This window comes from Salvelinus alpinus, chromosome 38, assembly GCF_045679555.1.
Source record: "Salvelinus alpinus chromosome 38, SLU_Salpinus.1, whole genome shotgun sequence".
Classification (NCBI taxonomy): Eukaryota; Metazoa; Chordata; class Actinopteri; order Salmoniformes; family Salmonidae; genus Salvelinus; species Salvelinus alpinus.
The window spans coordinates 3,260,955-3,285,996 of NC_092123.1; the positions used below are offsets into that span (position 1 = coordinate 3,260,955).

At 46.8% G+C, this 25,042-nt stretch overlaps 1 protein-coding gene across 1 annotated transcript in view; it reads right to left on the reverse strand.

The window, feature by feature from the left end:
* Window positions 1-2,401: 2,401 nt before the first annotated feature.
* LOC139566363 (FERM and PDZ domain-containing protein 4-like) overlaps window positions 2,402-25,042 on the reverse strand; it is a 38,381-nt gene continuing 15,740 nt past the window's right edge. The window contains exons 2-16 of the mRNA XM_071387487.1: window positions 24,394-24,510; window positions 21,469-21,632; window positions 17,373-17,475; window positions 16,435-16,480; window positions 16,205-16,309; window positions 12,242-12,349; window positions 11,881-12,012; window positions 10,230-10,349; window positions 9,698-9,834; window positions 9,291-9,417; window positions 8,915-9,004; window positions 8,198-8,380; window positions 7,591-7,726; window positions 6,435-7,478; window positions 2,402-6,168 (exon numbers count right to left, since the gene is read on the reverse strand). Coding sequence (XP_071243588.1) covers window positions 2,828-6,168; window positions 6,435-7,478; window positions 7,591-7,726; window positions 8,198-8,380; window positions 8,915-9,004; window positions 9,291-9,417; window positions 9,698-9,834; window positions 10,230-10,349; window positions 11,881-12,012; window positions 12,242-12,349; window positions 16,205-16,309; window positions 16,435-16,480; window positions 17,373-17,475; window positions 21,469-21,632; window positions 24,394-24,510 — 5,953 coding nt within the window. The 3' untranslated portion in view covers window positions 2,402-2,827. The remainder of the gene's footprint in view (window positions 6,169-6,434; window positions 7,479-7,590; window positions 7,727-8,197; window positions 8,381-8,914; window positions 9,005-9,290; window positions 9,418-9,697; window positions 9,835-10,229; window positions 10,350-11,880; window positions 12,013-12,241; window positions 12,350-16,204; window positions 16,310-16,434; window positions 16,481-17,372; window positions 17,476-21,468; window positions 21,633-24,393; window positions 24,511-25,042) is intronic.

Below are 25,042 nucleotides of genomic sequence, written 5' to 3' on the forward strand. Positions count from 1 at the left end.
CAAAAAAAAAACTATGTATTTGCTTGTCCTGCCACACATACATCAGGCCTACTATGACTGACTAACGCCTCAATCACACGGACAGCGTCATTGCATTTTGGTACACCAGAAGTACATTCATGTCCAATGTAATGCTGCATTTGCCTTGCAGCATTGCGTTGCAGAGGCATTTGCAGTGCGTTCTGTGTGGTGCATACGTTGGATTTATCGAACGTATGTGTCAAACTGTATGCGTAGACAGCTTGACAGACATGGTAGCAGAAGGTGAATGTTGAACTTTTGTTGCACACATATCCAGATGATGCCGCATACTATTTTGAGCAATGACACTATTGGTGTGATCAAGGCATAATACTGTAGTTACATGTACTGTTGGTTTGAAAAGCACATTGGCCAGAGATTCAGAAAGGAATGGTCTCTTACAGATTGTGGTTTTTCAAAATGTCCTCACAGTCTCCACCCTTTACCCTTTAAGGCCTTTGGATCTGTGTGTTTTAACTTGATTTAACTCTGAGAGAGATTGATACCTCAAGTGCTTCTTTTATCCACACACAGAAACCTTTGTCAACGCCTTGGTGATACACTCCCTCTTACTATGCTCACATGAGAAGCATCACGCTAGGAAAGAAGGGCCTCCTGTTCACTTGAAATGAATAGATGGTTTAATGTCCAAATGAGTAAGATGGAATTTGGACTGAAACATTTTCATGTTCAAAATGGCATTAGCATTTTTTTGTAGATAGAGAAAGCTACTAGGCCTAGAGTGTAGAAAAATGAGGTGGTGCACAAGTTAATGTGTTTTTTTACTGAATGGAGTTCTTCTACAAGATATTAGTGGAGCAAATTAAATAGCAAGTGAAGACACACCATGACCCTCAGATATGTAAAACATTTGAATGGGTCAGAGAAGCTGAACAAATATTGAGTGGATTTTTATGTTTATGTTTGGAGAAATAAAATGTAATCTGATACATACAGTTGAAGTCGGAAGTTTACATACACCTTAGCCAAATACATTTAAACTCAGTTTTTCACAATGCCTGACATTTAATCCCAGTAAAAATGATCACCACTTTATTTGAAGAATGTGAAATGTCAGAATAATAGTAGAGAGAATAATTTATTTCAGCTTGTTTTCTTTCATCACATTCCCAGTGGGTCAGATGTTTACATACACTCCATTAGTATTTGGTAGCATTGCCTTTAACTTGGGTCAAACGTTTTGGGTAGCCTTCCACAAGTTTCCCACAATAAGTTGGTTGAATTTTGGCCCATTCCTCCTGACAGAGCTGGTGTAACTGAATCAGGTTTGTAGGCCTCCTTGCTCGCACACACTTTTTCAGATCAGCCCACCATTTTTTGATGCTGCCACCCCCGGGCTTCACGGTTGGGATGGTGTTCTTCGGCTTGCAAGCCTCCCCCTTTTTCCTCCAAGCATAACGATGGTCATTATGGCCAAACAGTTCTATTTTTGTTTCATCAGACCAGAGGACATTTCTCCAAAAAGTACAATCTTTGTCCCCATGTGCAGTTGCAAACCGTAGTCTGGCTTTTTTATGGCGGTTTTGGAGCAGTGGCTTCTTCCTTGCTGAGCGGCCTTTCAGGTTATGTCAATATAGGACTCGTTTTACTGTGGATGTAGATACTTTTGTACCTGTTTCCTCCAGCATCTTCACAAGGTTCTTTGCTGTTGTTTTGGGATTGATTTGCACTTTTCGCACCAAAGTACGTTCATCTCTAGGAGACAGAACACATCTCCTTCCTGAGCGGTATGATGGCTGCGTGGTCCCATGGTGTTTATACTTGCAGACTATTGTTTGTACAGATGAACATGGTACCTTCAGATGTTTGGAAATTGCACCCAAGGATTAACCAGACTGTTTTCTGAGGTCTTGGCTGATTTCTTTTGATTTTCGCATGATGTCAAAGAGGCACTGAGTTTGAAGGTAGGCCTTGAAATACATCAACAGGTACACCTCCAATTGACTCACATGATGTCAATTAGCCTATCAGAAGCTTCTAAAGCCATGACATAATTTTCTGGAATTTTCCAAGCTGTTTAAAGGCACAGTCAACTTAGTGTATGTAAACTTCTGACACACTGGAACTGTGATACAGTGAATTATAAGTGAAATAATCTGTCGGTAAATAATTGTTGGAAAGATTACTTGTGTCATGCACAAAGTAGATGTCCTAACTGACTTGCCAAAACTATAGTTTGTTAACAAGAAATTTGTGGAGTGGTTGAAAAATGAGTTTAATGACACCAACCTAAGTGTATGTAAACTTCCGGCTTCAACTGTAGATGTTGAAGGACACCACTGAGTCCAGAGAGGATCATATTAAAATGCATACAATGAAAGAACTTTAAAAAAATGATTAAACATTACACACTGCCTGATCGACTTAAAAGCGCTTTAATAAGATACTTGCTTACATATTTTATGTCTTTTCATTATAATTTTATGCCCTCTGTATTTGTTTTAAAAAACATGTCAAAATAATTTTGAAATTACACTAAGAAGTTTTAAATACAGTGCAATTTCAGTGCTATGGTACATCAATCCTCTCCACATTGCAACCTATAACTGCATCGTCAATATCACATTAAAGAGTACATGTCTTCCCAATGACTTCTCAAAATGTCTTTAGTAATTTATATATTCATATAGTGTATCATATGTACTGTATGTACATGGAAAATAAATTGTACACAGGAAGAAGGGTGTCTATAATAACATCAGTTCTTATTACAAAGGTCTGGACTTGTATGGCTTTGTATAATGTACATAACACTAAAAGACGGTGCCGCCGGCTGGGCGTCCTACTACTTGCTAAGCAGCGTTTTGAGGGAGCGGGTGAGTGCGTTGGCGATGGCTGACATGGTGCTGGAGTGGCGGACCAGGGCATTGACGCTGTGGTCGCTGGGCGCTCCGATGGACGCCACCTCGGCTGCGCGCAGCAGGCAGATGTAGTTCATGACCAGCTCGTCCACCTTGGCCACCACCTCCCTCTGCTGTTGGGCGGCTGATGCCCCCAAGCCCCTCACCAGGCACATGCAGGCCTCAGACAGACAGCACAGCACCTGGAAACTGCAGGTGATGGCCAGCAGCATCTCCTCTGGGCTGCCGTGGGCCTGGGCCATCCTGCGACATGCTCTCCCCAGCTCTTTAGACTCGATGGATAGTAGCTGCTTGTATTGGGACAGGTCTGCTGTGATCTGTGGGACCTGGCCGCTGCGGTCCCCCCTGCCTACGCTTGAGTGCACTAGGGCGATGAGCTCGCTGGCGTCGCGGTGTACGTCCGAGAAGCCAACGGGGAAGACGTACATGCGGTCTTTGAGCGTGTTGATGCGCGACAGCCGGTCGCTGAAACTCATGTTGGTCAGGACCTCGCTGTAGATCTGGTCGCCTGCTGCGTCCGTGGCCGGGCCGTAGATAGACGCTGCTTCCTCTATTTCCCCGCCACGGCAGCGCCTGGACCTCTCGCCCCTCTCGTCCCTCTCGCCCCCCTCTACCTCATCCTCCTCCGCCTGGCTCTTCCTCTTGAAGAAGCAGTAGCTGAAGGGACCGTGGCACCTCCAGGGGCTGCCCGAGTCCAGCTTCTGCGAGCCCTTCATGTGCTTGGTGTCCTTCTGCAGGGGGAACATCACTGAGGCCCTACGGCTGTCTCTGCCGCCAGCCGACCAGCAGGTGGACGCTACCGAGCCCTGTGAGTAGCTCTTCGACAGCCTCTTCCTTGTCGGTCTCCTTTGTAGTTTGGGGTCAACTTGTCCTTGCTGCTGCTGGCACTTGGTTCTGCCTTTGTCAAAGAGCACCTCCACACTCCCGGAGCCCGCAGTTACATTACTGGTGCTCCGCCTGAGCTCCCTGCCCCGCTGCAGGCTGTTGGTGCTGGGCTCCCTGCTCAGGTGGAGGCTGTTGGTGCTGGGCTCCCTGCCCAGGTGGAGGCTGTTCATACTGGAGTCCCTGCCCCGCTGGAGGCTGTTCATATTGGGCTCGCACTGGTGGTGGAGGCTGGCTGTGACTGACTGGATGTGGTTTTGTCTGTATGTGACGGTGGACTCCTGCTTTGGCACAGTGGAGTTGTGGGTGCTCATGTTGGCTGGTAGGGGAGGTGGTGGAGGTGGTGGAGGAGGAGGAGGTGGAGCCGTGGTACAGGCTCTGGCCTGCTTAGTGAAAGCTGATGGGTGATCTCCTGCTTCCGCTCCCAGTGACGTCCCCAGCTGCTCTGTGCGAGCTACACTAGGGGCAGTAGAGAAACAGAGAGAATCGTTAAGAGCCTGTCGGACGGCATGCTTTGTCCTGCAGTCAGACCTGAGCCAGTCCTCTGGGCCACAGATGCTGGCACCGCTTTGGGACATCACACTCCGCGCTCTGGAGGGGGGCCTGTGGACATTGCCCCCACCCCCTCCATGGATGCTGTCCCTCAGGGACAGGAACCGCTCGACCTCAGGGTCGATGGCGCCCCTCTCTAACTCACTCTCAAGGCCCGAAAAGGAGCTCCTCCTCTCTGTGCCACTGGGCCTTACTTCAAGACTGTCAGCGGGTCTCTGAGCATGCAAGTCAGGATTGCTCTTCAATTTAGTGGGCAGCGTGGCGGAGTGATACGGTCGGGAGCCTTTGTCACCCCGTGAGGTGGCTGCATTGGGGTTCACTAGACTCGGGCTGAGGAAGGGTGAGGAGGATGAGGAGGGCATGCAGGGATAGCGGTGAATGGTGTTCCCTTTACTCCTAACCATCTCTATCAGTTGGGGATTACTGGTAATATATCTCCTAGTGTCCTTCCTGACTCCCCCTCCCAAGCCTGCACTGTGCAACCTGCCTCCCTGGTGCATCTGGCTCACTGTCAGGTAGTTAATGAGCTGCCTATAGGACTCATTCCCTTCCTTGGGGTTAGCACCCCTTACACATGCTGTCTTGGCATGCAGATCATTTTGAAGGTTACTCCTTCTAGCTGTACTACCTGTGGTTTCTTTCATCTTGGCCGACCGGAGGGAACCCTCTCTGCTGGTGTCTGACCCAGGAGGGTGTATGTTGGGCAGCATCTTCCGCAGGAGTGTGGGGTCTGCTTGGGGGTGGAGGTCCCTGCCCCCAGGGATCTGTCCCAGGGTGCCGTGGGGAGCCTTGTCCTCGTAGGTGAAAACCCTGAGGGACGTGGAAGATTCGGAGAGTGGATGGTGGTTGCCGTCAGGGGCACAGAGGGGCGAATCCGTTGGGGTGCCACAGGCGCTGCTCCCCGTGCTGCAGCCCGCGTCCAGTGATGAGCACTGGGAGCCCTGCAGGGAGTTGTGGGCCTCGCTCTGAAGGGACGAGATCCGTTTGGCTAGGTGGTACTCACACAGCCGGGCAACCCCTTGCCTCACTTGCTGCAGCTGCTCCCCTGGGGCATCTCCCTGTCCACCGAGGGGGTCCCGGGGCTTCTTGGTAGGGGAGGAGGGGAAGGGACCTGCCGCTCCCCCCAGGTACTCTTCCTCCTGGCCTCCCATCGCCCCAGTGTCCCCCCCTGCAGCCTCCCCAAGTTCCTCCTCAGGCTCTGTCTGCTCAGGGTGTGGGGGAGGGGGGCACGGCAGCCTGCGGTGACTCCTCGGCAGGCTGTTCACCGCCAGGTTCTCCGCCATGATGGAGATGGAATTCTCTGGTAGAGGAAGAGGCGGCCTTCTCTGCAACCTCTCGCAGAACGAGGTACGCTCCACATCCAGCTGGCTCCCCCTGTGGCCGTCTCTGGTACTGAACGTGTTGAACTTCCCGTTGGTGTCGGCCAACTTTTTTAGCCGTTTCCCTCCAACAACCACGGAGTTGGGTCGCTTGCTGAAGCCGGAGGAGAGGTTAGTCAGAGAATCAGTGGTTTCTGGATCCAGCTCCATGCCATCTGGATGGAGGGTCTGTTTAGGGAGCGTGGCGGACAACTGCGGCCCGCCGTCTCGATGGTGGGAGGGGCTGTGGGCTTTCTTTTGGGTGGCCACTCTGGGCGAGACAGGGAAGTCTGTCTTTTCCTCCGTCAGAGGCTGGTAGCCCTCGGAGGTGGCGATAAGGAGGCGCCTGTGGTTCTCGTGGATGAGTTTGTGGGCGGCGGCCTGCTCCATGGTCTCGGTCATCTCTGAGGAGTTGGTCTCGTTGCCTGAGTCAGAGGAAGACTCAGGACTGAAAGCTCGAGACATATGCACACCTATGCGAGCCAGAGAGAAGAAAAATATATAATTTGAGCTTCTTTCAACCTTATCTACATAAAAGTAATATAATTATATTATATCACTTTAAACAAAGTTCAACATATAGTTTGAAGACATCCTAATTTGGGCCAGGTCTGATCACAAAGCACAACAGTGAACAATGAAAAACCAAAACTAGAGCGAGGCCATGACACTGTATGCACAACAGCTGTAAGCTGTAAACTATAAGTGATGTTGGCATAATTATGGTAGTACTAAAGACCTGGGTTACTGTTGGGCTGTGGTCGCTGTGGGCGTGGTGGGTGTGGCCTCTCCTCGGACACGGTCAGGGCTTCCAGTGCCTGCAGGGTTGTCACCATGGCATCCTCCAGCCTCCTTTCCCCGCCGCTCCCCTCGCCATGCGACCCCGTGGGGACAGCGTCGATCAGCGACACGGGCATGTCATCGTTGTCGGCAGTGGCCAAAGGGCGACCCTCGGGGCTCTCCTCATCAGAACTGTCTCTGAACCCCGGGGGCGGGGCGGCAATGGCGAGATTTAGCGAATGGAGGACGCCATCAGTATCATCATCGTCGTCATCGCCCCCCTCGGGGGGAGGAAGTGAGGTCAGGTCGATGATGTCATCGCTGGAGCCCGAGAGGGTGAGGAACGTGACTTTGCTTGCCGCCGTCGTGCCGCCCCCTCCACCTCTGCCGCCATCCTCCCCCCCCCCCCCTCCGGTAGAGTCTTCCTCACAGCTGGCGTCGTCCTCATCCTCGGCGTCATCCGTGGTGTCTGCATAACAAAGGTCCCTTAGCAACGGTTCCTCCACCAGCTCCTCACCGATGTTGCTGTAGACCACATGCGAACTGCCGTCGGCGAACTGAAAGGGCACAGGCACCTGGGTCCTGAAGTCCCCTGTGTTGTTGATGTTGTGCAAGTAGGCTACGGGCCTGTTCTCAGGCACCTCGGGACTCTCATCCATCAGGCGCTCGTAGCCTAAGTTCTTGGGGTTCACAGTGTTGAAAGGGGGGTCTCCGAAGATGAAGGAGACCTTGGCGCTCCGGGGGGAGTCTTGGGGTTTGTTTCTGGCGGGGGGGAGAGGTGGGGGCTGGGGACTCCTCCGCCCCTCCGATGGCCTCTCGTTCTGCTGCAGGGTTAGGGTATGGTGTTGGGGCTCGGGGACATAGGGAGAGATGTTGTTCTCTCTCCCTCCATTGTTAGAGAAGTCCATGTCACTGCTGTAACGCTCGTCTTGGCCGGCAGCATTGGGGTTCTCACAGTTGCCTAACGAAGTGCTGTACGGCCACTCCAGAAGATTGTCCTGATCTGTTGTTTAATAGAAGAACTCACTTCAACAATTTGACAAAACACTGGATATAATAGACATTTATACAGAAGCGCACACACGCACACACAGTATAGTACTAGGTTAACGAACCCATTTCTTCAGCAATGCTGTTGCAGTGGGCCATGTTGAAGATAGATCTCCTAGAGTCCACTAGGAGCCGATAGTACCCTGCTGTCAGACACGCCAGGTTCATGGCATCACTAGACTCCATTATCAACGTGATGGGCTACAGATCAAACATAAAGAAATAAAAACATTACAGAACACAAGGATGTGGTCTTGCAAGAATAGCATTTATGTACAAACTGTTTTTTCTACTTATTAGCAAGCTAATATTGACCAGGGCATGATGCCTTATGGGTATCTGTAGATTTTTAGGGAAAGGGGATACCTAGTCAGTTGCGCAACTAATATGCATTCAACCAAAATGTTTATTCCGTATTTAACCCAACCCCCTTGAATCAGAGAGGTTCGGGGGCTGCCTTAATCGACGTCATCGGCGCCCAGTTGTTGTTGGGGGTTAACTGCCTTGCTCAAAGGCAGAACAGCAGATTTTCCCACCTTGCCGGCTCAGGATTTGAACGAGCGACCTTTCGGTTACTGGTCCAATGCGCTTAACTGCTAGTCTATCTGCCGTCCAAGCCTCAAGCCACTCACTTAACTGTGTCAACTCGACACCTCAGGCACCACTCCTTACCCTGACATCCATGACGTGTAGCTCCACGCGGACGTTGATATCATCCTCTGTGAGGATCTCGATGCGGTTCACATGGCTGAAGTCTGCCAGCAGGGCCATCAGGTTGGTCTTGGTGTTGATCACGTGACTGATGCCGTACCTGGGCCCCACTAGCAAGGTCACCTCTGTCTGCTTCTCCCCTTGCTGTGAGGGTGTATGTTGGGGGTGAAGAGGTGTGTGTATGTGTATGTGTGTGTGTGTGTGTTGGGGTTGAAGAGGGGTGTGTATGTGTGTGTGTGTGTTGGGGTTGAATAGGGGTGTGTATGTGTGTGTGTGTTGGGGTTGAATAGGGGTGTGTATGTGTGTGTGTGTTGGGGTTGAATAGGGGTGTGTATGTGTGTGTGTGTTGGGGTTGAATAGGGGTGTATGTGTGTGTTGGGGTTGAATAGGGGTGTGTATGTGTGTGTGTGTTGGGGTTGAATAGGGGTGTGTATGTGTGTGTGTGTTGGGGTTGAATAGGGGTGTGTATGTGTGTGTGTGTTGGGGTTGAATAGGGGTGTGTATGTTTATGTGTGTTGGGGTTGAATAGGGGTGTGTATGTGTATGTGTGTGTGAGAGAGAGTGTGTGTAAAACAGAGAAGGCAGGATATGGATTTGGAACAATATCTACAGGGATACGGATTGGTTTTCTATTTGACAAATTACTGAAATAGGGAAAGCTACAACTAGTGGCCTTACCAAAAGTATGGATTTGAACACTCTCCCTCCATACAACCTCAGGTCACTGAGATACTTCAAGTAGTGCACCTTTGCCTGCAACGCAGTCAACTGCAGGGGAAAAAAGCCAGAGGAAAATATCTTGGGGTTAACAAAAATACACTAACTTTTTATAGGTTTGACTGTATCTCTGTCTCAAATACACAACTGACATCATCATTGACGATGAAGGGAAAAAAAGAAAGCAAACAGACAGCTACACTCCTCTAGAGGGCAGCTCTGCTAAGCATACGAGAGAGAGAGAGAGAGAGAGAGAGAGAGAGAGAGAGAGAGAGAGAGAGAGAGAGAGAGAGAGAGAGAGAGAGAGAGAGATGCGACAATGGAATCTGTACTGTACCTTTTTTCCTGGAGGCACTAGGTTCTGATTGGTTTTGAGGATGTGCGTCAGTGCTTTCTTGATGTTCTTCTCCTTCATGCTGGTCATCACTGCTGGTGGGATGAAAAGGGCCAGACCCCACTCCTTCCTGGATATTAAGAAGGCATTTGATATTCAAGGGCGTGGAAATAATGCAAATTAGTGTTCACCTAGTTCACCTAATGGTTAGAGCATTGGACTAGTAACCGAAAGGTTGCAAGATCGAATCCCCCTCCCTGACAAGGTAAAAATCTGTCGTTCTGCCCCTGAACAAGGCAGTTAACCCACTGTTCCTAGGCCGTCATTGAAAATAAGAATTTGTTCTTTAACTGACTTGCCTAGTTAAATAAAGGTAAAATAAAAAAATAACAGTAAGGAGCTGAACTTACTGGATGTATTTGAGCGAGACCTTCTGCGTCTGCCTGGTCGTCATAGTGAGGACGTACATCTGCAGAGCGGCCAATCGGAGCGCGGCGTCGTACTTCAGCTCCGAGCCAAAGCGCTCCAGAACCACATCGTTACAGCTCTACAGAAGACCAGGAGGGACAGTTAGAACCAGTGGACTCATATCCATTCAAAATAGATGCATTTTGTTCTATTTACGAGTTGAGGAACGAGAAGCTAGAAACCGGCATTGTTGTCAGTAACATAGAAGCAATATTGCTTTGAATAATCAATCCCAAGAGAACAGAAAATATTATGAATGTTTGTTGTTCTGAATGAGCCTAAAACCTTGGACAACCAACCAATTTTGGATGGGAACCTTGAACTTGATATGCATGTACAGAAAATTGATCAAAAGGCCATTATTGACAAGCTAAAGTCTCAATGCTTGTTAGACAAGTTCACCTGAGAATACAGGAGTGCTGTCTTGTGTTATGCTCCACTATGATTGGGCCAGGTCTCCTGTGGTGCGCTCACCTGAACGTAGAGGTATTCAAATGCCACGGCATCCCGTCTGAGCAGATCCACAGGGTCCTTGGGGACAAAGCTGATTCTGAAGAAACATTTCATCTTATCAGACCCCGGCCTCTGTGTCACCTGAAACGAAAAAGAGGACGAGAGGATGTGAGAAAGGAGGGGGAGGAATTGAGAAAGTGTTAAAGAAAAAATATGAAAGTGTTTTACTGCACTGTAAATGTATACTGATGTGAAAGAGATAGACACATAAAAACGGAAAACATTAAACGCAAGATCCGTCAAGGTGCTAGGTCAAACTTCATAAAATGGTCAGGTAAATTCATTCCCGAGGACATAATGAGATGGTAAGGTCAGTGCTAAGGACAGGGTGAGTCATTGTTGCAAATACAAGTCAGGCAAATTTACATCCATTGGACAGGTTCTTGGCCTCTGTCAAGGGACAGGAATTCATTAAGACACGCAGAGGGAGATACAGTATACTGTAAGTGCTACACTGGTCAGTAGTTTGCCCTCGTTCCCCATTTCCTTCACAGGTACACTCTTAGAAAAAAAGTGTTCCAAAAGGGTGCTCCGGCTGCCCTCATTAGAAAACCCTTTTTTGTTCCAGGTAGAACTGTTTTAAGTTCTACGTAGACAGCGCCTTTTTTTTTCTAAGAGTAACGTCTTGAGCATTGAGCTTACAGATTTCAGCCCCTTACAAGAATCATAACAAAACCTATTACATAACTCTTTTCATCCTTGAAAAGAATAATACTTTGTTATTCGTCAGTTATTCCCATTATTGCTTACCATCACAGGGCTGTCTATGCAGGATGATGGTGATGCATATTAAAAGAATCCTCACTATGATCGCAGTACACTTTCATTAAAACATTGAAAGCAGAGGCGCCCTGCTGTGCCGGACTTGATAAATCATGCTGTGTTCTTGAGTCGCTCTATGAATACTGAGCAGGAAGTGTTTGTGTATGTCCCAAATGGCACCCTATTCCCTAGTGCACTACATTTGTCCAGCGCTCTATGGGACGCTCTATGGGCCCTGGTCAAAAGTAGTGACCTATAAAAGGGAATAGGGTGCCATTTGCGATGTGTACTTTGCCTGTCTCAGCTCGAAGCTTGAAGTGTGATTGTGGGGTAGTGCTGGAATAGAATTGCCTCTTATCTATAGGCTACTAAGTGAAGAGGCCGAGGTGGGAGTGCGTTAGGGAAGCAGAATGGGATCACTAGGGTGACTCTGGGCTAGCAACAGATGAATGACTTTCATTCTCTCTTCTCTCTGGGACGTTGATAACCTGGACCTGTAGCTATAGATACTGAGACCGATCCTCCTGGTATGGGCTAGGGGTGTCTAGTTCAGTTACATATATGATTCTCTGTCTTCCGCTCTTTTTCAAACTATTAGGACTTATGGCAGAAAGCAGAAGCTCCATTTGCTTCTTGTTAGATGAAATGCATAAGTGTACACTGCAAAGCACTAGTAAAAAGGGCTTTATAAATGGATTGGTTGATTGAGTCATTGATTGATCTCTGTCATGAATTGCCCTCTTGGCCAGGTATACCTTACATAAGAGGTCGCTTGACCTCAATGGGACTTCATGGATAAGTAAAGGTCAAACCAATGACTTAGCGTTAGCATGCCTAAAGTAATTCCTACCTGAGTTAGCATCTCCTGTTCATGCAACAGTAGCAGCTTGCTGCCCGATCCCTCCGTCCGCTGTTCCAGCATCAGGGAGAAGTGCTCAATGCACTTGATGGACAGCTTCTCTTGTAGGGTCATGATAACATCCTATCACACCATAAACAAAGGTCAATTTCAATGTCCTAATACCAAATGATACATGTTTTATTTGTATTCTCGTTTTCTGCCCCTGTGTAGGTACGATGGTTAGAATGCAATTTGCATTTCAAGTCAAGCTTGAGTCCACACGCCGTATTCCATTAATTTCCTCCCATTTCACCACAGTAATTATGCAAACAGTACCACTCCAACCCCCTCCACAAAGTGTCACACACACCTTGATGGATGTGCTGCAGTCGAACCGGAACGACTTGGTCTGCCCGTTCTCCAGGTACACCTTCAGAACGTTCTGCATGAAGAGGAGAGAGTTGTCCTTCACTGTGTTCTGGGTGGAAAGGAGACACAGAAGAATTACATACAAGACATACAGTAGCCAACATGAAGAGAACAGAGTTGTCCTTCACTGTGTTCTGGGTGGAAAGGAGACACAGAAGAATTACATACAAGACATACAGTAGCCAACATGAAGAGAACAGAGTTGTCCTTCACTGTGTTCTGGGTGGAAAGGAGACACAGAAGAATTACATACAAGACATACAGTAGCCAACATGAAGAGAACAGAGTTGTCCTTCACTGTGTTCTGGGTGGAAAGGAGACACAGAAGAATTACATACAAGACATACAGTAGCCAACATGAAGAGAACAGAGTTGTCCTTCACTGTGTTCTGGGTGGAAAGGAGACACAGAAGAATTACATACAAGACATACAGTAGCCAACATGAAGAGAACAGAGTTGTTCTTCACTGCGTTCTAGGTGGAAGCAGGACTTACAAAGGAATTACCTGATATTGCTTGCTAGCATTGTTGAACTGTCTGGATGTAATCAGTTAAACAAGTGTATACCAACACAGAAAGTATTCAGACCCCTTGACTTTTTCCACATTTTGTTACAGCCTTATTCTAAAATGTATTAAATTGTTTTTTCCCCCCTCATCCAGCTACACACAATACCCCAAAATGACAAAGCCAAAACCGTTGTTTTGAAATGTTAGCAAATTTATAACAATTTTGAACGGAAATATTACATTTACATAAGTATTCAGACCCTTTACTCTGTACTTTGTTGAAGCACCTTTGGCAGTGATTACAGCCTCAACTCTTCTTGGGTATGATGCTACAAGCTACAGGCACACCTGTATTTGCGGAGTTTATCCAATTCTTCTCTGCAGATCCTCTCAAGCTCTGTCAGGTTGGATGGGGAGCATCGCTGCACAGCTATTTTCAATTCTCTCCAGAGATGTTCGATCGGGCTCAAGTCGGGGCTCTGGCTGGGCCACTCAAGGATATTCAGAGACTTGTCCCGAGGCCACTCCTGGCTATGTGCTTAGAGTCGTTGCTATGTCTTGGCTGTGTGCTTAGGGTCGTTGTCCTGTTGGAAGATGAACCTTTGCCCCTGTCTGAGGTCTTGAGCTCTCTGGAGCAGGTTTTCATCAAGGATCTCTCTCTGTACTTTGCTCCGTTCATCTTTCCCTTGATCCTGACTAGTCTCCCAGTCCCTGCAGCTGAAAAAAATCCCCAAAGCATGATGCTGCCACGAGCACACTTCACCGCGGGGATGGTGCCTGGTTTCCTCCAGATGTGACACTTGGCATTCAGGCCAAATAATTAAATCTTGGTTTCATCAGACCAGAGAATCTTGTTTCTCATGGTCTGAGACTCTTTAGGTGCCTTTTGGCAAACTCCAACCAGGCTGTCATGTGCCTTTTACTGAGATGTGGCTTCCATCTGGCCACTCTACCATAAAGGCCTGATTGGTGGAGTGTTGCAGAGATAGTTGTCCTTGTGGAAGGTTCCCCCTTCTCCACAGAGGAACCCTATTGCTCAGTTTGGCCGGGCAGCCAGCTCTAGGAACAGCGTTGGCAGTTCCAAACTTATTCCATTCATGAATGATGGAGGCCACTGTGTTCTTGGGGACCTTCAATGCTGCAGAAATGTTTTGGTACCTTTCCCCAGATCTGTTCCTTGACACAATCCTGTCTCGGAGCTCTGCGGACAATTCCTTCGACCTCATGGCTTGGTTTTTGCTCAGACATGCACTGTCAACTGTGGAACCTTAAATAGACAGGTGTGTGCCTTTCCAAATCATGTCCAGTCAATTGAATTTACCACAGGTGGACTCCAATCAAGTTGTAGAAACATCTCAAGGATGATCAATGGAAACAGGATGCACATGAGCTCAATTTCGAGTCTCATAGCAAAGGTTCTGAATACTTATGTAAATAAAGTATATCTGTTTTTTATGTTTAATAAATGTGCAAAAAATTCAACCACAAAAAACATTTTTTGTACGAGGTATTGGGTGTAGATTGATAAAGAATACGTTTTGTTTAATCAATTTTAGAATAAGGCTGTAACGTAACAAAATGTGGAAAAAGTCAAGGGGTGTGAATAGCAATATCCATACTAGCACACCATTTAGAACGCATCCCCAATACATCGTTTCATTTGAAGTGATATGCTGGTGTGGATATTCGAATAGAGCCTTATTTATTTAAAAAAATACAAAGTAGATACAATTCATGTGAACCAAATATACAGTTGAAGTCGGAAGTTTACATACACTTTAGCCAAATACATTTAAACTCAGTTTCACAATTCCTGACATTTAATCCTAGTAAAAATTCTCTGTCTTAGGTCAGTTAGGATCAACACTTTATTTTAAGAATGTGAAATGTCAGAATAATAGCAGAGAGAATGATTTATTTCAGCTTTATTTCTTTCATCACATTCCCAGTGGGTCAGAAGTTTACATACACTCAATTAGTATTTGCTAGCATTGCCTTAAATTGTTTAACTTGGGTCAAACGTTTTGGGTAGCCTTCCACAAGCTTCCCACAATAAGCTGGTGAAACCGAGTCAGGTTTGTAGGCCTCCTTCCTCGCACACGCCTTTTCAGTTCTGCCCACAATATTTCTATGGGATTGAGGTCAGGGCTTTGTGATGGCCACTCCAATACCTTGACTTTGTTGTCCTTAAGCCATTTTGCCACAGCTTTGGAAGTATGCTTGGGGACATTGTTCATTTGGAAGACCCATTTGCGACCATGCTTTAACTTCCTGACTGATGTCTTGAGATGTTGCTTCAATATATCCACATAATTTCCTTTCCTCATGATGCCATCTATTTTGTGAAGTGCACCAGTCCCTCCTGCAGCAAAGCAGTTGGGATGGTGTTCTTCGGCTTGCAAGCCTCCCCCTTTTTCCTCCAAACATAACGATGGTCATTCCGGCCAAACAGTTCTATTTTTGTTTCATCAGACCAGAGGACATTTCTCCAAAAAGTTCGATCTTTGTCCCCATGTGCAGTTGCAAACCGTATTCTGGCTTTTTTATGGTTGTTTTGGAGCAGTGGCTTCTTCCTTGCTGAGCGGCCTTTCAGGTTATGTCAATATAGGACTCGTTTTACTGTGGATATAGATACTTTTGTACCTGTTTCCTCCAGCATCTTCACAAGGTCCCTTGTTGTTGTTTTGGGATTGATTTGCACTTTTCGCACCAAAGTACGTTCATCTCTAGGAGACAGAACGCGTCTCCTTCCTAAGCGGTATGATGGCTGCGTGGTCCCATGGTGTTTATACTTGCATACTATTTTTTGTACAGATGAACGTGGTACCTTCAGGCATTTGCTCCCAAGGATGAACCAGACTTGTGGAGGTCTACAATTTTTTTCTGAGGTCTTGGCTGATTTCTTTTGATTTTCGCATGATGTCAAGCAAAGAGGCACTGAGTTCGAAGGTAGGCCTTGAAATATATCCCCAGGTACACGTCCAATTGACTCAAATGATGTCAACTAGCCTATCAGAAGCTTCTAAAGCCATGACATAATTTTCGGGAATTTTCCAAGCTGTTTAAAGGCACAGTCAACTTAGTGTATGTAAACGTCTGACCCACTGGAATTGTGATACAGTGAATTATAAGTGAAATAATCTGTCTGTGAACAATTGTTGGAAAAATTACTTGTGTCATACAGGAAGTAGATGTCCTAACCGACTTGCCAAAACAATAGTTTGTTAACAAGAACTTTGTGGAGTGGTCGAAAAACTAGTTTTAATGACTCCAACCTAAGTGTATGTAAACTTCCAGCTTCAACTGTACACAAATCACTTTTGTCAGTTCAGTTGGTGGTCAAAGGTCAAATGGATAAATTCAACGGTCAACCATGTGACAGGAGGAGAACTTACCGGAACCTGACCGTTAATGATGACCTCTTCTGCAAAGCGCACTTTGACCGGATTGGACTTGAGCTTGGCTTTCTTGGCTGCACTGATGAACGCTGATTTGGGCGACTGAGAACAGAGAGATTTAGCATGGAGGTCAGGATGAAACCAATCCCTGTGTCGGGTGTGCAGCAATCATACATCCTGTTATTACAAACAACATAGCCAACAGTTCAAAAGATAAAGATACTCACAGGGTACGGCTGGACAACAGTCAACATAATGGACTCCTTACAGTTTCTGGGGGGAGAAAAGCACATTTAATTGACTGATAGTTACAGTGAATTACTTCAATTTAATGGCAACGTAAACAGGAAATCAATGATTTCCAATCCAATGTAATGAACTAAGGGACACGCCTGCGCACACAGGCACAGACGCGCACACACGCACGCATGCTTGGAGGCACACACACGCATGGACATACATACACACATGCGCGCAGACACATACACACACCATATTCTGGTATCTGGGGGGGATGAGATGTTATTTAAAATGTTCACGTCTCCACAAACAAACAGGCAAGAACACAGCCTCACTTCAGACTCTGACATTTATCAATTTCTAATTAAATGTCATGTCTGCCACGTTAGAAAGTATAAATACCCAAGCTTTTGGCTGCGTTTTGTTCAGTAATAATTGGCTCTGAATATGTGAGAGATGCCCAATCAAGTAATGCAGTCACGAAATTGCAATGTTCACTTTTCAGAGTTGAATACATAAACGACCGAAGGCAGACGCTAGCTCAACAACATCCTGTCCCTTTGAGAAAGTCTGATCATCCCTCAGTAAGACAACAACTGTCAGCCGTGTTTACACTCTAGACATTTCTGAGAGCATAATCACAAAATAAAAACTACAACGTGAAGGACAGGACACAAGGGCATGGTTTGGATGTGTCCTGGAAATTACAGCCATCAAATCACCAAATACTTTGTAACGTCTCTACTTTGGTAAGGTGACAGAAATAATGGTTTATGAAATTCTTTTCTCAAAAGGAAAAAAGTGCCTGTAAAGTCTGGCGCCTGAAGGGCCATGGGAAATAACAGCTGTTGGCACAACTGGATATAGTTACCCATGCTGAATACCCTAGATAAACAGAGACAATAAGTCAGACAGACAGGGTTACCTGACGAGGTCGATGACTCGTTCCCTGGGCGCTGAGCTGACTGCCTCATCGTTGATCATGATGATCTCATCTCCTGGGATCAGCTTTCCCTCCGAGGGACCTCCTGCAAACACACACAAACGCACATGAATGCACAGGCACACACACACATGCACACAGATTGTCAGGGATTTGTACATACACTTGTCGTAAACAATGCTGATGCACTGAGACGTTTAGGCTCCGTGTTCACGTTATCTTCGGTTCAAATCTGGTTTCAAACATCAGCCCTACCCGCTAACACCAAATAAAAATGAACTCATTACATTTCTCAAAAACTCAGGTTCACTCAATTCCCAGGTGTGACACAGTCTCTCTGCGTCCCACTCTCTCCTGTGGAGATTACGAGCTTCTCAGCCGGCGCTGGCAATTGAATCTCTCTGCTTGTGTTGCAGAGGCACAAGACAGATGAAGATGGGCCTTTGTTCCCGATGCCTGCACCGATTCTGAAAGCGCTAATTATTTTCCAACAAGAAAGCCTGTTTCCCGTGATAGTGAAGTTCTGAATAAACGGATTGATGGATGACACTGGCTGAGGAGAAGAGACGTGGGGAGAGCGTAGGGGGCTTCAGAAACTCTCCCAACGTCTGAATAGAATAGAGAGACGCTGAGAGAGAATCCCTCTGCCTCACTTAGTCATAGAATGACAACTGTTTTGTGGTCTCAGTCTGTAGTCACACTAAGCTCCGGATGAGCAACGATCATAACATCGACTGATAATGTTTAATGTGTCAAAGTCTTTCAGTAGATTATTGGGATAAAATGAAAACATGGAATATCTAAATGATCGATTGTCCAACATCCTTCATGTAACCCATCAGTGAATGGTGTTACTCACCGACTAATAATCACTGTACTTCACTAAAATTGTCATATGAGAACAAACTATAATTTGATTGGTGTCACTGCATGTCCAATTGCATTGTGCCATTGTAATTATCACACGAATTGACAGGAAAAGCCACCACTACAGAACTGTGTTTCAGTGAGCTCATATACAACATAGTGGAGATTCAGTTCAAGAGGTAATTGTTCTGTCAAGAATTCATAATTGCTTAGAGGCTGCTATAGGCAAGATACAATCCATGGCAGTGGCTGCCTCATGCATCTATTTAGTCAGGCAGATAGGTGAAATAAAAAATAAAATCTTTATTTAACCAGGTAGGCCAGTTGAGAACAAGTTCTCATTTACAACTGCAACCTGGCCAAGATAAAGCAAAGCAGTGCGACACAAACAACAGCACAGAGTTACACATGGAATAAACAAACGTACAGTCAATAACACAATAGAAAAAGTCTATATACAGTGTGTGCAAATGGCGTAAGGAGGTAAGACAATAAATAGGCCATAGCAGCGAAGTAATTACAAGTTAGGAAATTAACACTGGAGTGATAGATGTGTAGATGATGATGTGCAAGTAGAAATACTGGTGTGCAAAAGAAAGTAGAAAGTAAATAAAAACAATATGGGGATGAGGTAGGTAGTTGGATGGGCTATTTACAGATGGGCTGTGTACAGCTGCAGCGATCGGTAAGCTGCTCAGATAGCTGATGCTTAAAGTTAGTGAGGGAGATATAAGTCTCCAACTTCACGATTTCTGCAATTCGTTACAGTCATTGGCAGCAGAGAACTGGAAGGAAAGGCGGCCAAAGGAGGTGTTGGCTTTGGGGATGACCAGTGAAATATACCTGCTGGAGCGCGTGCTATGGGTGGGTGTTATTATGGTGACCAGTGAGCTGAGATAAGGCGGAGCTTTACCTAGCAAAGACTTATAGATGACCTGGAGCCAGTGGGTCTGGCGATGAATATGTAGCGAGGGCCAGCCGACGAGAGCATACAGGTCGCAGTGGTGGGTAGTATATGGGGCTTTGGTGACAAAACGGATGGCACTGTGATAGATTGCATCCAGTTTGCTGAGTAGAGTGTTGGAGGCTATTTTGTAAATGACATCCCCGAAGTCGAGGATCGGTAGGATAGTCAGTTTTACGAGGGTATGTTTGGCAGCATGAGTGAAGGAGGCTTTGTTGCGAAATAGGAAGCCGATTCTAGATTTAATTTTGGATCTGAAATGTTTAATATGAGTCTGGAAGGAGAGTTTAGAGTCTAGCCAGACACCTAGGTATTTGTAGTTGTCCACATATTCTAAGGCAGAACCGTCCAGAGTAGTGATGCTAGTCGGGCGGGTGCAGGCAGCGATCAGTTGAAAAGCATGCAATTAGTTTTACTTGCGTTTATGAGCAGTTGGAGGCCACGGAAGGAGTGTTGTATGGCATTGCAGCTCGTTTGGAGGTTTGTTAACACAGTGTCCAAAGAAGCGCCAAATGTATACAGAATTGTGTTGTCTGCGTAGAGGTGGATCAAGGAATCACCCGCAGCAAGAGCGACATCGTTGATAAATACAGAGAAAAGAGTCGGCCCGAGAATTGAACCCTGTGGCACCCCGATAGAGACTGCCAGAGGTCCGGACAACAGGCCCTCCGATTTGACACACTGAACTCTATCTGAGAAGTAGTTGGTGAACCAGGGGAGGCAGTCATTTGAGAAACGAAGGCTGTTGAGTCTGCCAATAAGAATGTGGTGATTGACAGAGTCGAAAGCCTTGGCCAGGTCGATGAAGACGGCTGCACAGTACTGTCTTTTATCGATGGCGGTTATGATATCATTTAGTACCTTGAGCGTGGTTGAGGTGCACCAGTGACCAGCTCGGAAACCGGATTGCACAGCGGAGACGGTACAGTGGGATTCGAAATGGTCAGTGATCTGTTTGTTAACTTGGCTTTCGAAGACTTTAGAAAGACAGGGCAAGATGATATAGGTCTGTAACAGTTTGGGTCTAGAGTGTCACCCCCTTTGAAGAGGGGGATGACCGCGGCAGCTTTCCAATCTTTAGGAATCTCGGACGATACGAAAGAGAGGTTGAACCGACTGGTAATAGGGGTTGCAACAATGGCGGCGAATAGTTTTAGAAAGAGAGGTTCCAGATTGTCTAGCCCAGCTGATTTGTACGGTCCAGGTTTTGCAGCTCTTTCAGAACATCTGCTATCTGGATTTGGGTGAAGGAGAAGCTGGGGAGGCTTGGGCAAGTAGCTGCGGGGGTGCGGCGCTGTTGGCCGGGGTTGGGGTAGCCAGGAGGAAAGCATAGCCAGCCGTAAAGAAATGCTTATTGAAATTCTCGATTATCGTGGATTTATCGGTGGTGACAGTGTTTCCTAGCCTCAGTGCACTGGGCAGCTGGGAGGAGGTGCTCTTATTCTCCATGGACTTTACAGTGTCCCAAAACTTTTTGGAGTTAGTGCTACAGGATGCACATTTCTGTTTGAAAAAGCTGGCCTTTGCTTTCCTAACTGACTGCGTGTATTGGTTCCTGACTTCCCTGAAAAGTTGCATATCGCGGTGACTATTCAATGGGCGGGCACTAGATAGATGACATCACACCAGGGCCAGAAGTCTCATTAGAATTAACACGACCCTCATATTCCTTAATAATACTCGATCATGACAATTGTGGTTATTGAATTGTATTGTTGATCAAACAGTGATTATTGATATTCACCCTAGGGTGATAGAGACGTGACATGTGCTTGGAGCCAAGGACCACTGCTAACAAAGTGCTGAGCGTGAAAAGCCCTATGGCATCAATGTCATACTACGAACATGTGACAACGATTGAACTGCTGTTATTAACCCAAAAAAATACAGACAATGTTACCGACACTTGAAAGGTCGATGGGTAAGCCAGAATTAACCCAAGGATGTAAAGGTATCCATAACACATACACTAGAATGTAATTTGCATTGACTAAAATATCTTTGAACACTTTGTACCAATATCATGTTCAGTAGATTTCTAAACTTCATGTAGGGACATATCTGGATATGATCCCATGAAACAGCTATGGCCCTGTTCTGATGTGAGTGTCATGTATATTGATATGGCTTTAAATTAGAGATCTTCAGGTGAGTTCGGTCAGTGATCATTATGGGAGATGTAGGCGGAGGGACATACCAGGAGGGGTCATGGGAGATGTAGGCAATTGGTGGGACGTTGATACATACCAGGCGTGACGGAGCGGACCACCACCGGTTTCTCGCTCCCGGCCACGAAGCCGAACCCCAGGACGGGGTCCCGTCTCATCTCCACTAGCCGGGGGTCAGGGGGCACCAGCTGCACCCCATCCAGACGGTGCACCTCCTCCAGGGAGCTGCTCTGGGACACGTGGCTGAGAGGAAACAGGAACAGGCAACGCATCAGAGACAGACTCAATAAGGCAGCTTCTCAGTCCAAACTGATCCAACAGGAGACGAAGGACATAGGACTCTCCTGACTAGAACAGTGTTTTCCCTACTATTGGGAAGGCATCACGCCAAACTCTTTTGTTCCCTGCCTAAAGAAAATTGGCTTCAGTCCCAAAACTGAGAGGAACCGGCAGGAGGGTAGTGGGATCAGTTTGGAATTGGGCCCCAGAATATTTCTGTTATTATCTCCAGTAAAATGTTTTATTTATTTTACCTTTATTTATAAGTCAATTAAGAACACATTAATATTTACAACGACAACCTGATTCATAAAAACAATCAGCAGTCTGGCACCCTGCATCTGGGTGGGGTCAGCAGTCTGGCACCCTGTATCTGGGTGGGGTCAGCAGTCTGGCACCCTGTATCTGGGTGGGGTCAGCAGTCTGGCACCCTGCATCTGGGTGGGGTCAGCAGTCTGGCACCCTGTATCTGGGTGGGGTCAGCAGTCTGGCACCCTGTATCTGGGTGGGGTCAGCAGTCTGGCACCCTGCATCTGGGTGGAGTCAGCAGTCTGGCACCCTGCATCTGGGTGGGGTCAGCAGTCTGGCACCTTGTATCTGGGTGGGGTCAGCAGTCTGGCACCCTGTATCTGGGTGGGGTCAGCAGTCTGGCACCCTGCATCTGGGTGGGGTCAGCAGTCTGGCACCCTGTATCTGGGTGGGGTCAGCAGTCTGGCACCCTGTATCTGGGTGAGGTCAGCAGTCTGGCACCCTGTATCTGGGTGGGGTCAGCAGTCTGGCACCCTGTATCTGGGTGGGGTCAGCAGTCTGGCACCCTGTATCGGGTGGGGTCAGCAGTCTGGCACCCTGTATCTGGGTGGGGTCAGCAGTCTACAAATACACACTTCCCACTTAGATAACTCACACATCTAATTTACACTGTGCTACATAACACTCCTAAACCATCTGACACACTTTCTCACGCACGCACGCACACACGCACAATGGGTCAAAGGTTGAAGTTCACTGTCTGGCATTAGTGATGTGATTGGGTGTGGCATCCTACATTTGTGCTTCTGATGTACCCACTGCACCATATCCACAGTCCACATCCTCCATGTTCATGGTTTTTTGCCCTCTCTTTACCTATTCCAATTGGTTCTGTCCATCCCGCTTCTAAACGAATGTCTTTTGGTTCTGTGATAATATGAAGTATCTCTGGGTTATATAATCCATTCCCTCTTTTGGCGTCTCCATTCTCTCTCTGTTCAGGTCCATTTTCTCAGGGCTAGTTTCAATACAGCTTCACTACTTTACTGCGGCTCTCCCTCTCCTAAATCTGTATTCTGGTGAATCGTGTTCAGTCCCGTACCCTAGGTGAGCTACACGCAGGCATATCGATCATGGTTTCATCTCCAAGAGCTGGGCAAATGGTCAGAGTTCAGAGTTCACTGGGATCTGTGCCATGGAAGGTAAAAAGCTGATGTTGCAGCGGATCCACACAGACCGGGTCCAGGTCATCCACACATGGGTATACCAAGGGCACAGTCAACACCAGAATGTCTAATATTCCCTGGATATCAAAGGATAATATCAATAGTGTGGACTGTCTGGGATTCAGGATTCAGTGTACTATCATTATCCCAAGCGCACAGCGAGGGTGATGTATTTGAAATCCACTCAGTCCTTTATGCCCAGTAGGGAGACCCATCTATTACACTCAGGCCAAATCAGAGCAATATATCGCCACAAAGCCAGATATATTGCCCTGAGACCAGCCATATATTATCCTCCTAATAGCTGTCTCACACCTCCGATGGTACGGCTCGCACATACACGCCCACGTGCACACACACACGTAGGCAGGCAAGCACGTACACTCCCCTTTGCCATGAAGGAGAACAGCAACATTTACTAAACCTGTAACAGTAGATTGTGCTAGGTTAGGTTAGGAGAACAATCTCGTCGGTTTACCTGTCCTCATCCATTTATTTCTCACGCCTAGAAATCCAATTGTCACGCTCCCTTATCTGCACTCCGGTGTCATCTCTGTGAACGTCACCCCATTCTCACTGGGATCAAATAAGCCTCCATGCTAGTGACAAGTCTAGAGATAGGAGACAGCACCCTTTCCTTGTTCAGAGCTCCTGCGTCACTCAGGGGAGAAAAGGTGTGTTTTATGTATCCACAGTATTCCGAAAGAATTTAAGACACTGAGGCAGTCTACGTCAGACAGGGATGAAGGGATGGAGGTGTGGGGAGGGTGGAATCAGTATTCCATTGGCATACTGTTGATTCAGGACACGGGAGAACATGACGTGTCTGGAATTTCCAGACAAAATTGGAACGACGGACCTTTTAAAAAAACACGACACTAGTCCTCATAATCCTTAGGAATCTTCATTACAGCGCAGGCGTTCACTAGCACCTGTCATAACTGACGTTTTGAGTAATCACACTATGAAGCATGTGGGGGAAATTTGATCAGAGGTTCATTTCAAGTATATGTCAGGACCGTTAATGTAGGTGATCACACACACACTCACTAATTAAATTGTAAGGCACACTCACTGAGCAACAGTGTGTCACGTGTTATAATGCTACAACAAGTGAATTGAATGGTAATAGCTGAGTGAGGTGGACTTGAATTAGGTCTAGAATGATTTGCAACTGTTGGGGCGGAGGGGATGTGGTTTGGGCCTGGACACTGTTGTTGTACACCCCTCTGGGGAAGGATGGTACTTACTTGCTGAAGTAGTCTCGGCCGTCCCTGGAAGAGCACATGTCCCAGCCATAGGGGGGTCCCGGCAGGGAGCCCCAGGATCCAGAGGGGGGAGGCCAGCCCGATGATTTGGTCTTGTGGCTGAAGCAGAGCAAAATGAGGTGTAAGGATGATCGCATGGACGTCTTATTAATATGTGATGTTGCTGTAAGGATCACCTTTCTCAGAGCCTACCCACTACCGGACCACGGGACATTATTTTTCCTAGTCCCTCGAGCTGGATATCTACATAGCTTAACATAATTGGCTGCTACGGTCATTACATAGCCGCTGTAGCCAAGTCCTGCCGGGAAATTGTGTTAGGAGTGTGAAGGCATGAGACGGTCAGAGAACCCCGAGACGACCGTCGTACGGCTCACCGTAAATTAAATTAATGATATAACCGAGACGTCAAGGCACAACAGGCTTCAAACTAATGCTTGGAGATTTGTGAAATTGGTGGTGTATCAACAGCACTAAAATTGGCCTCCTCTGGATAAAAGGAGAGGATAAACTTTGCATCAAGTGTGCCTCGAATCAAAACGTATCATTGACACTCTCAACTCTTCACAGGGCCAAATCATACAGAACATACAATAGCCACCATTTGTTGATTTTTATCACATACAAAAGA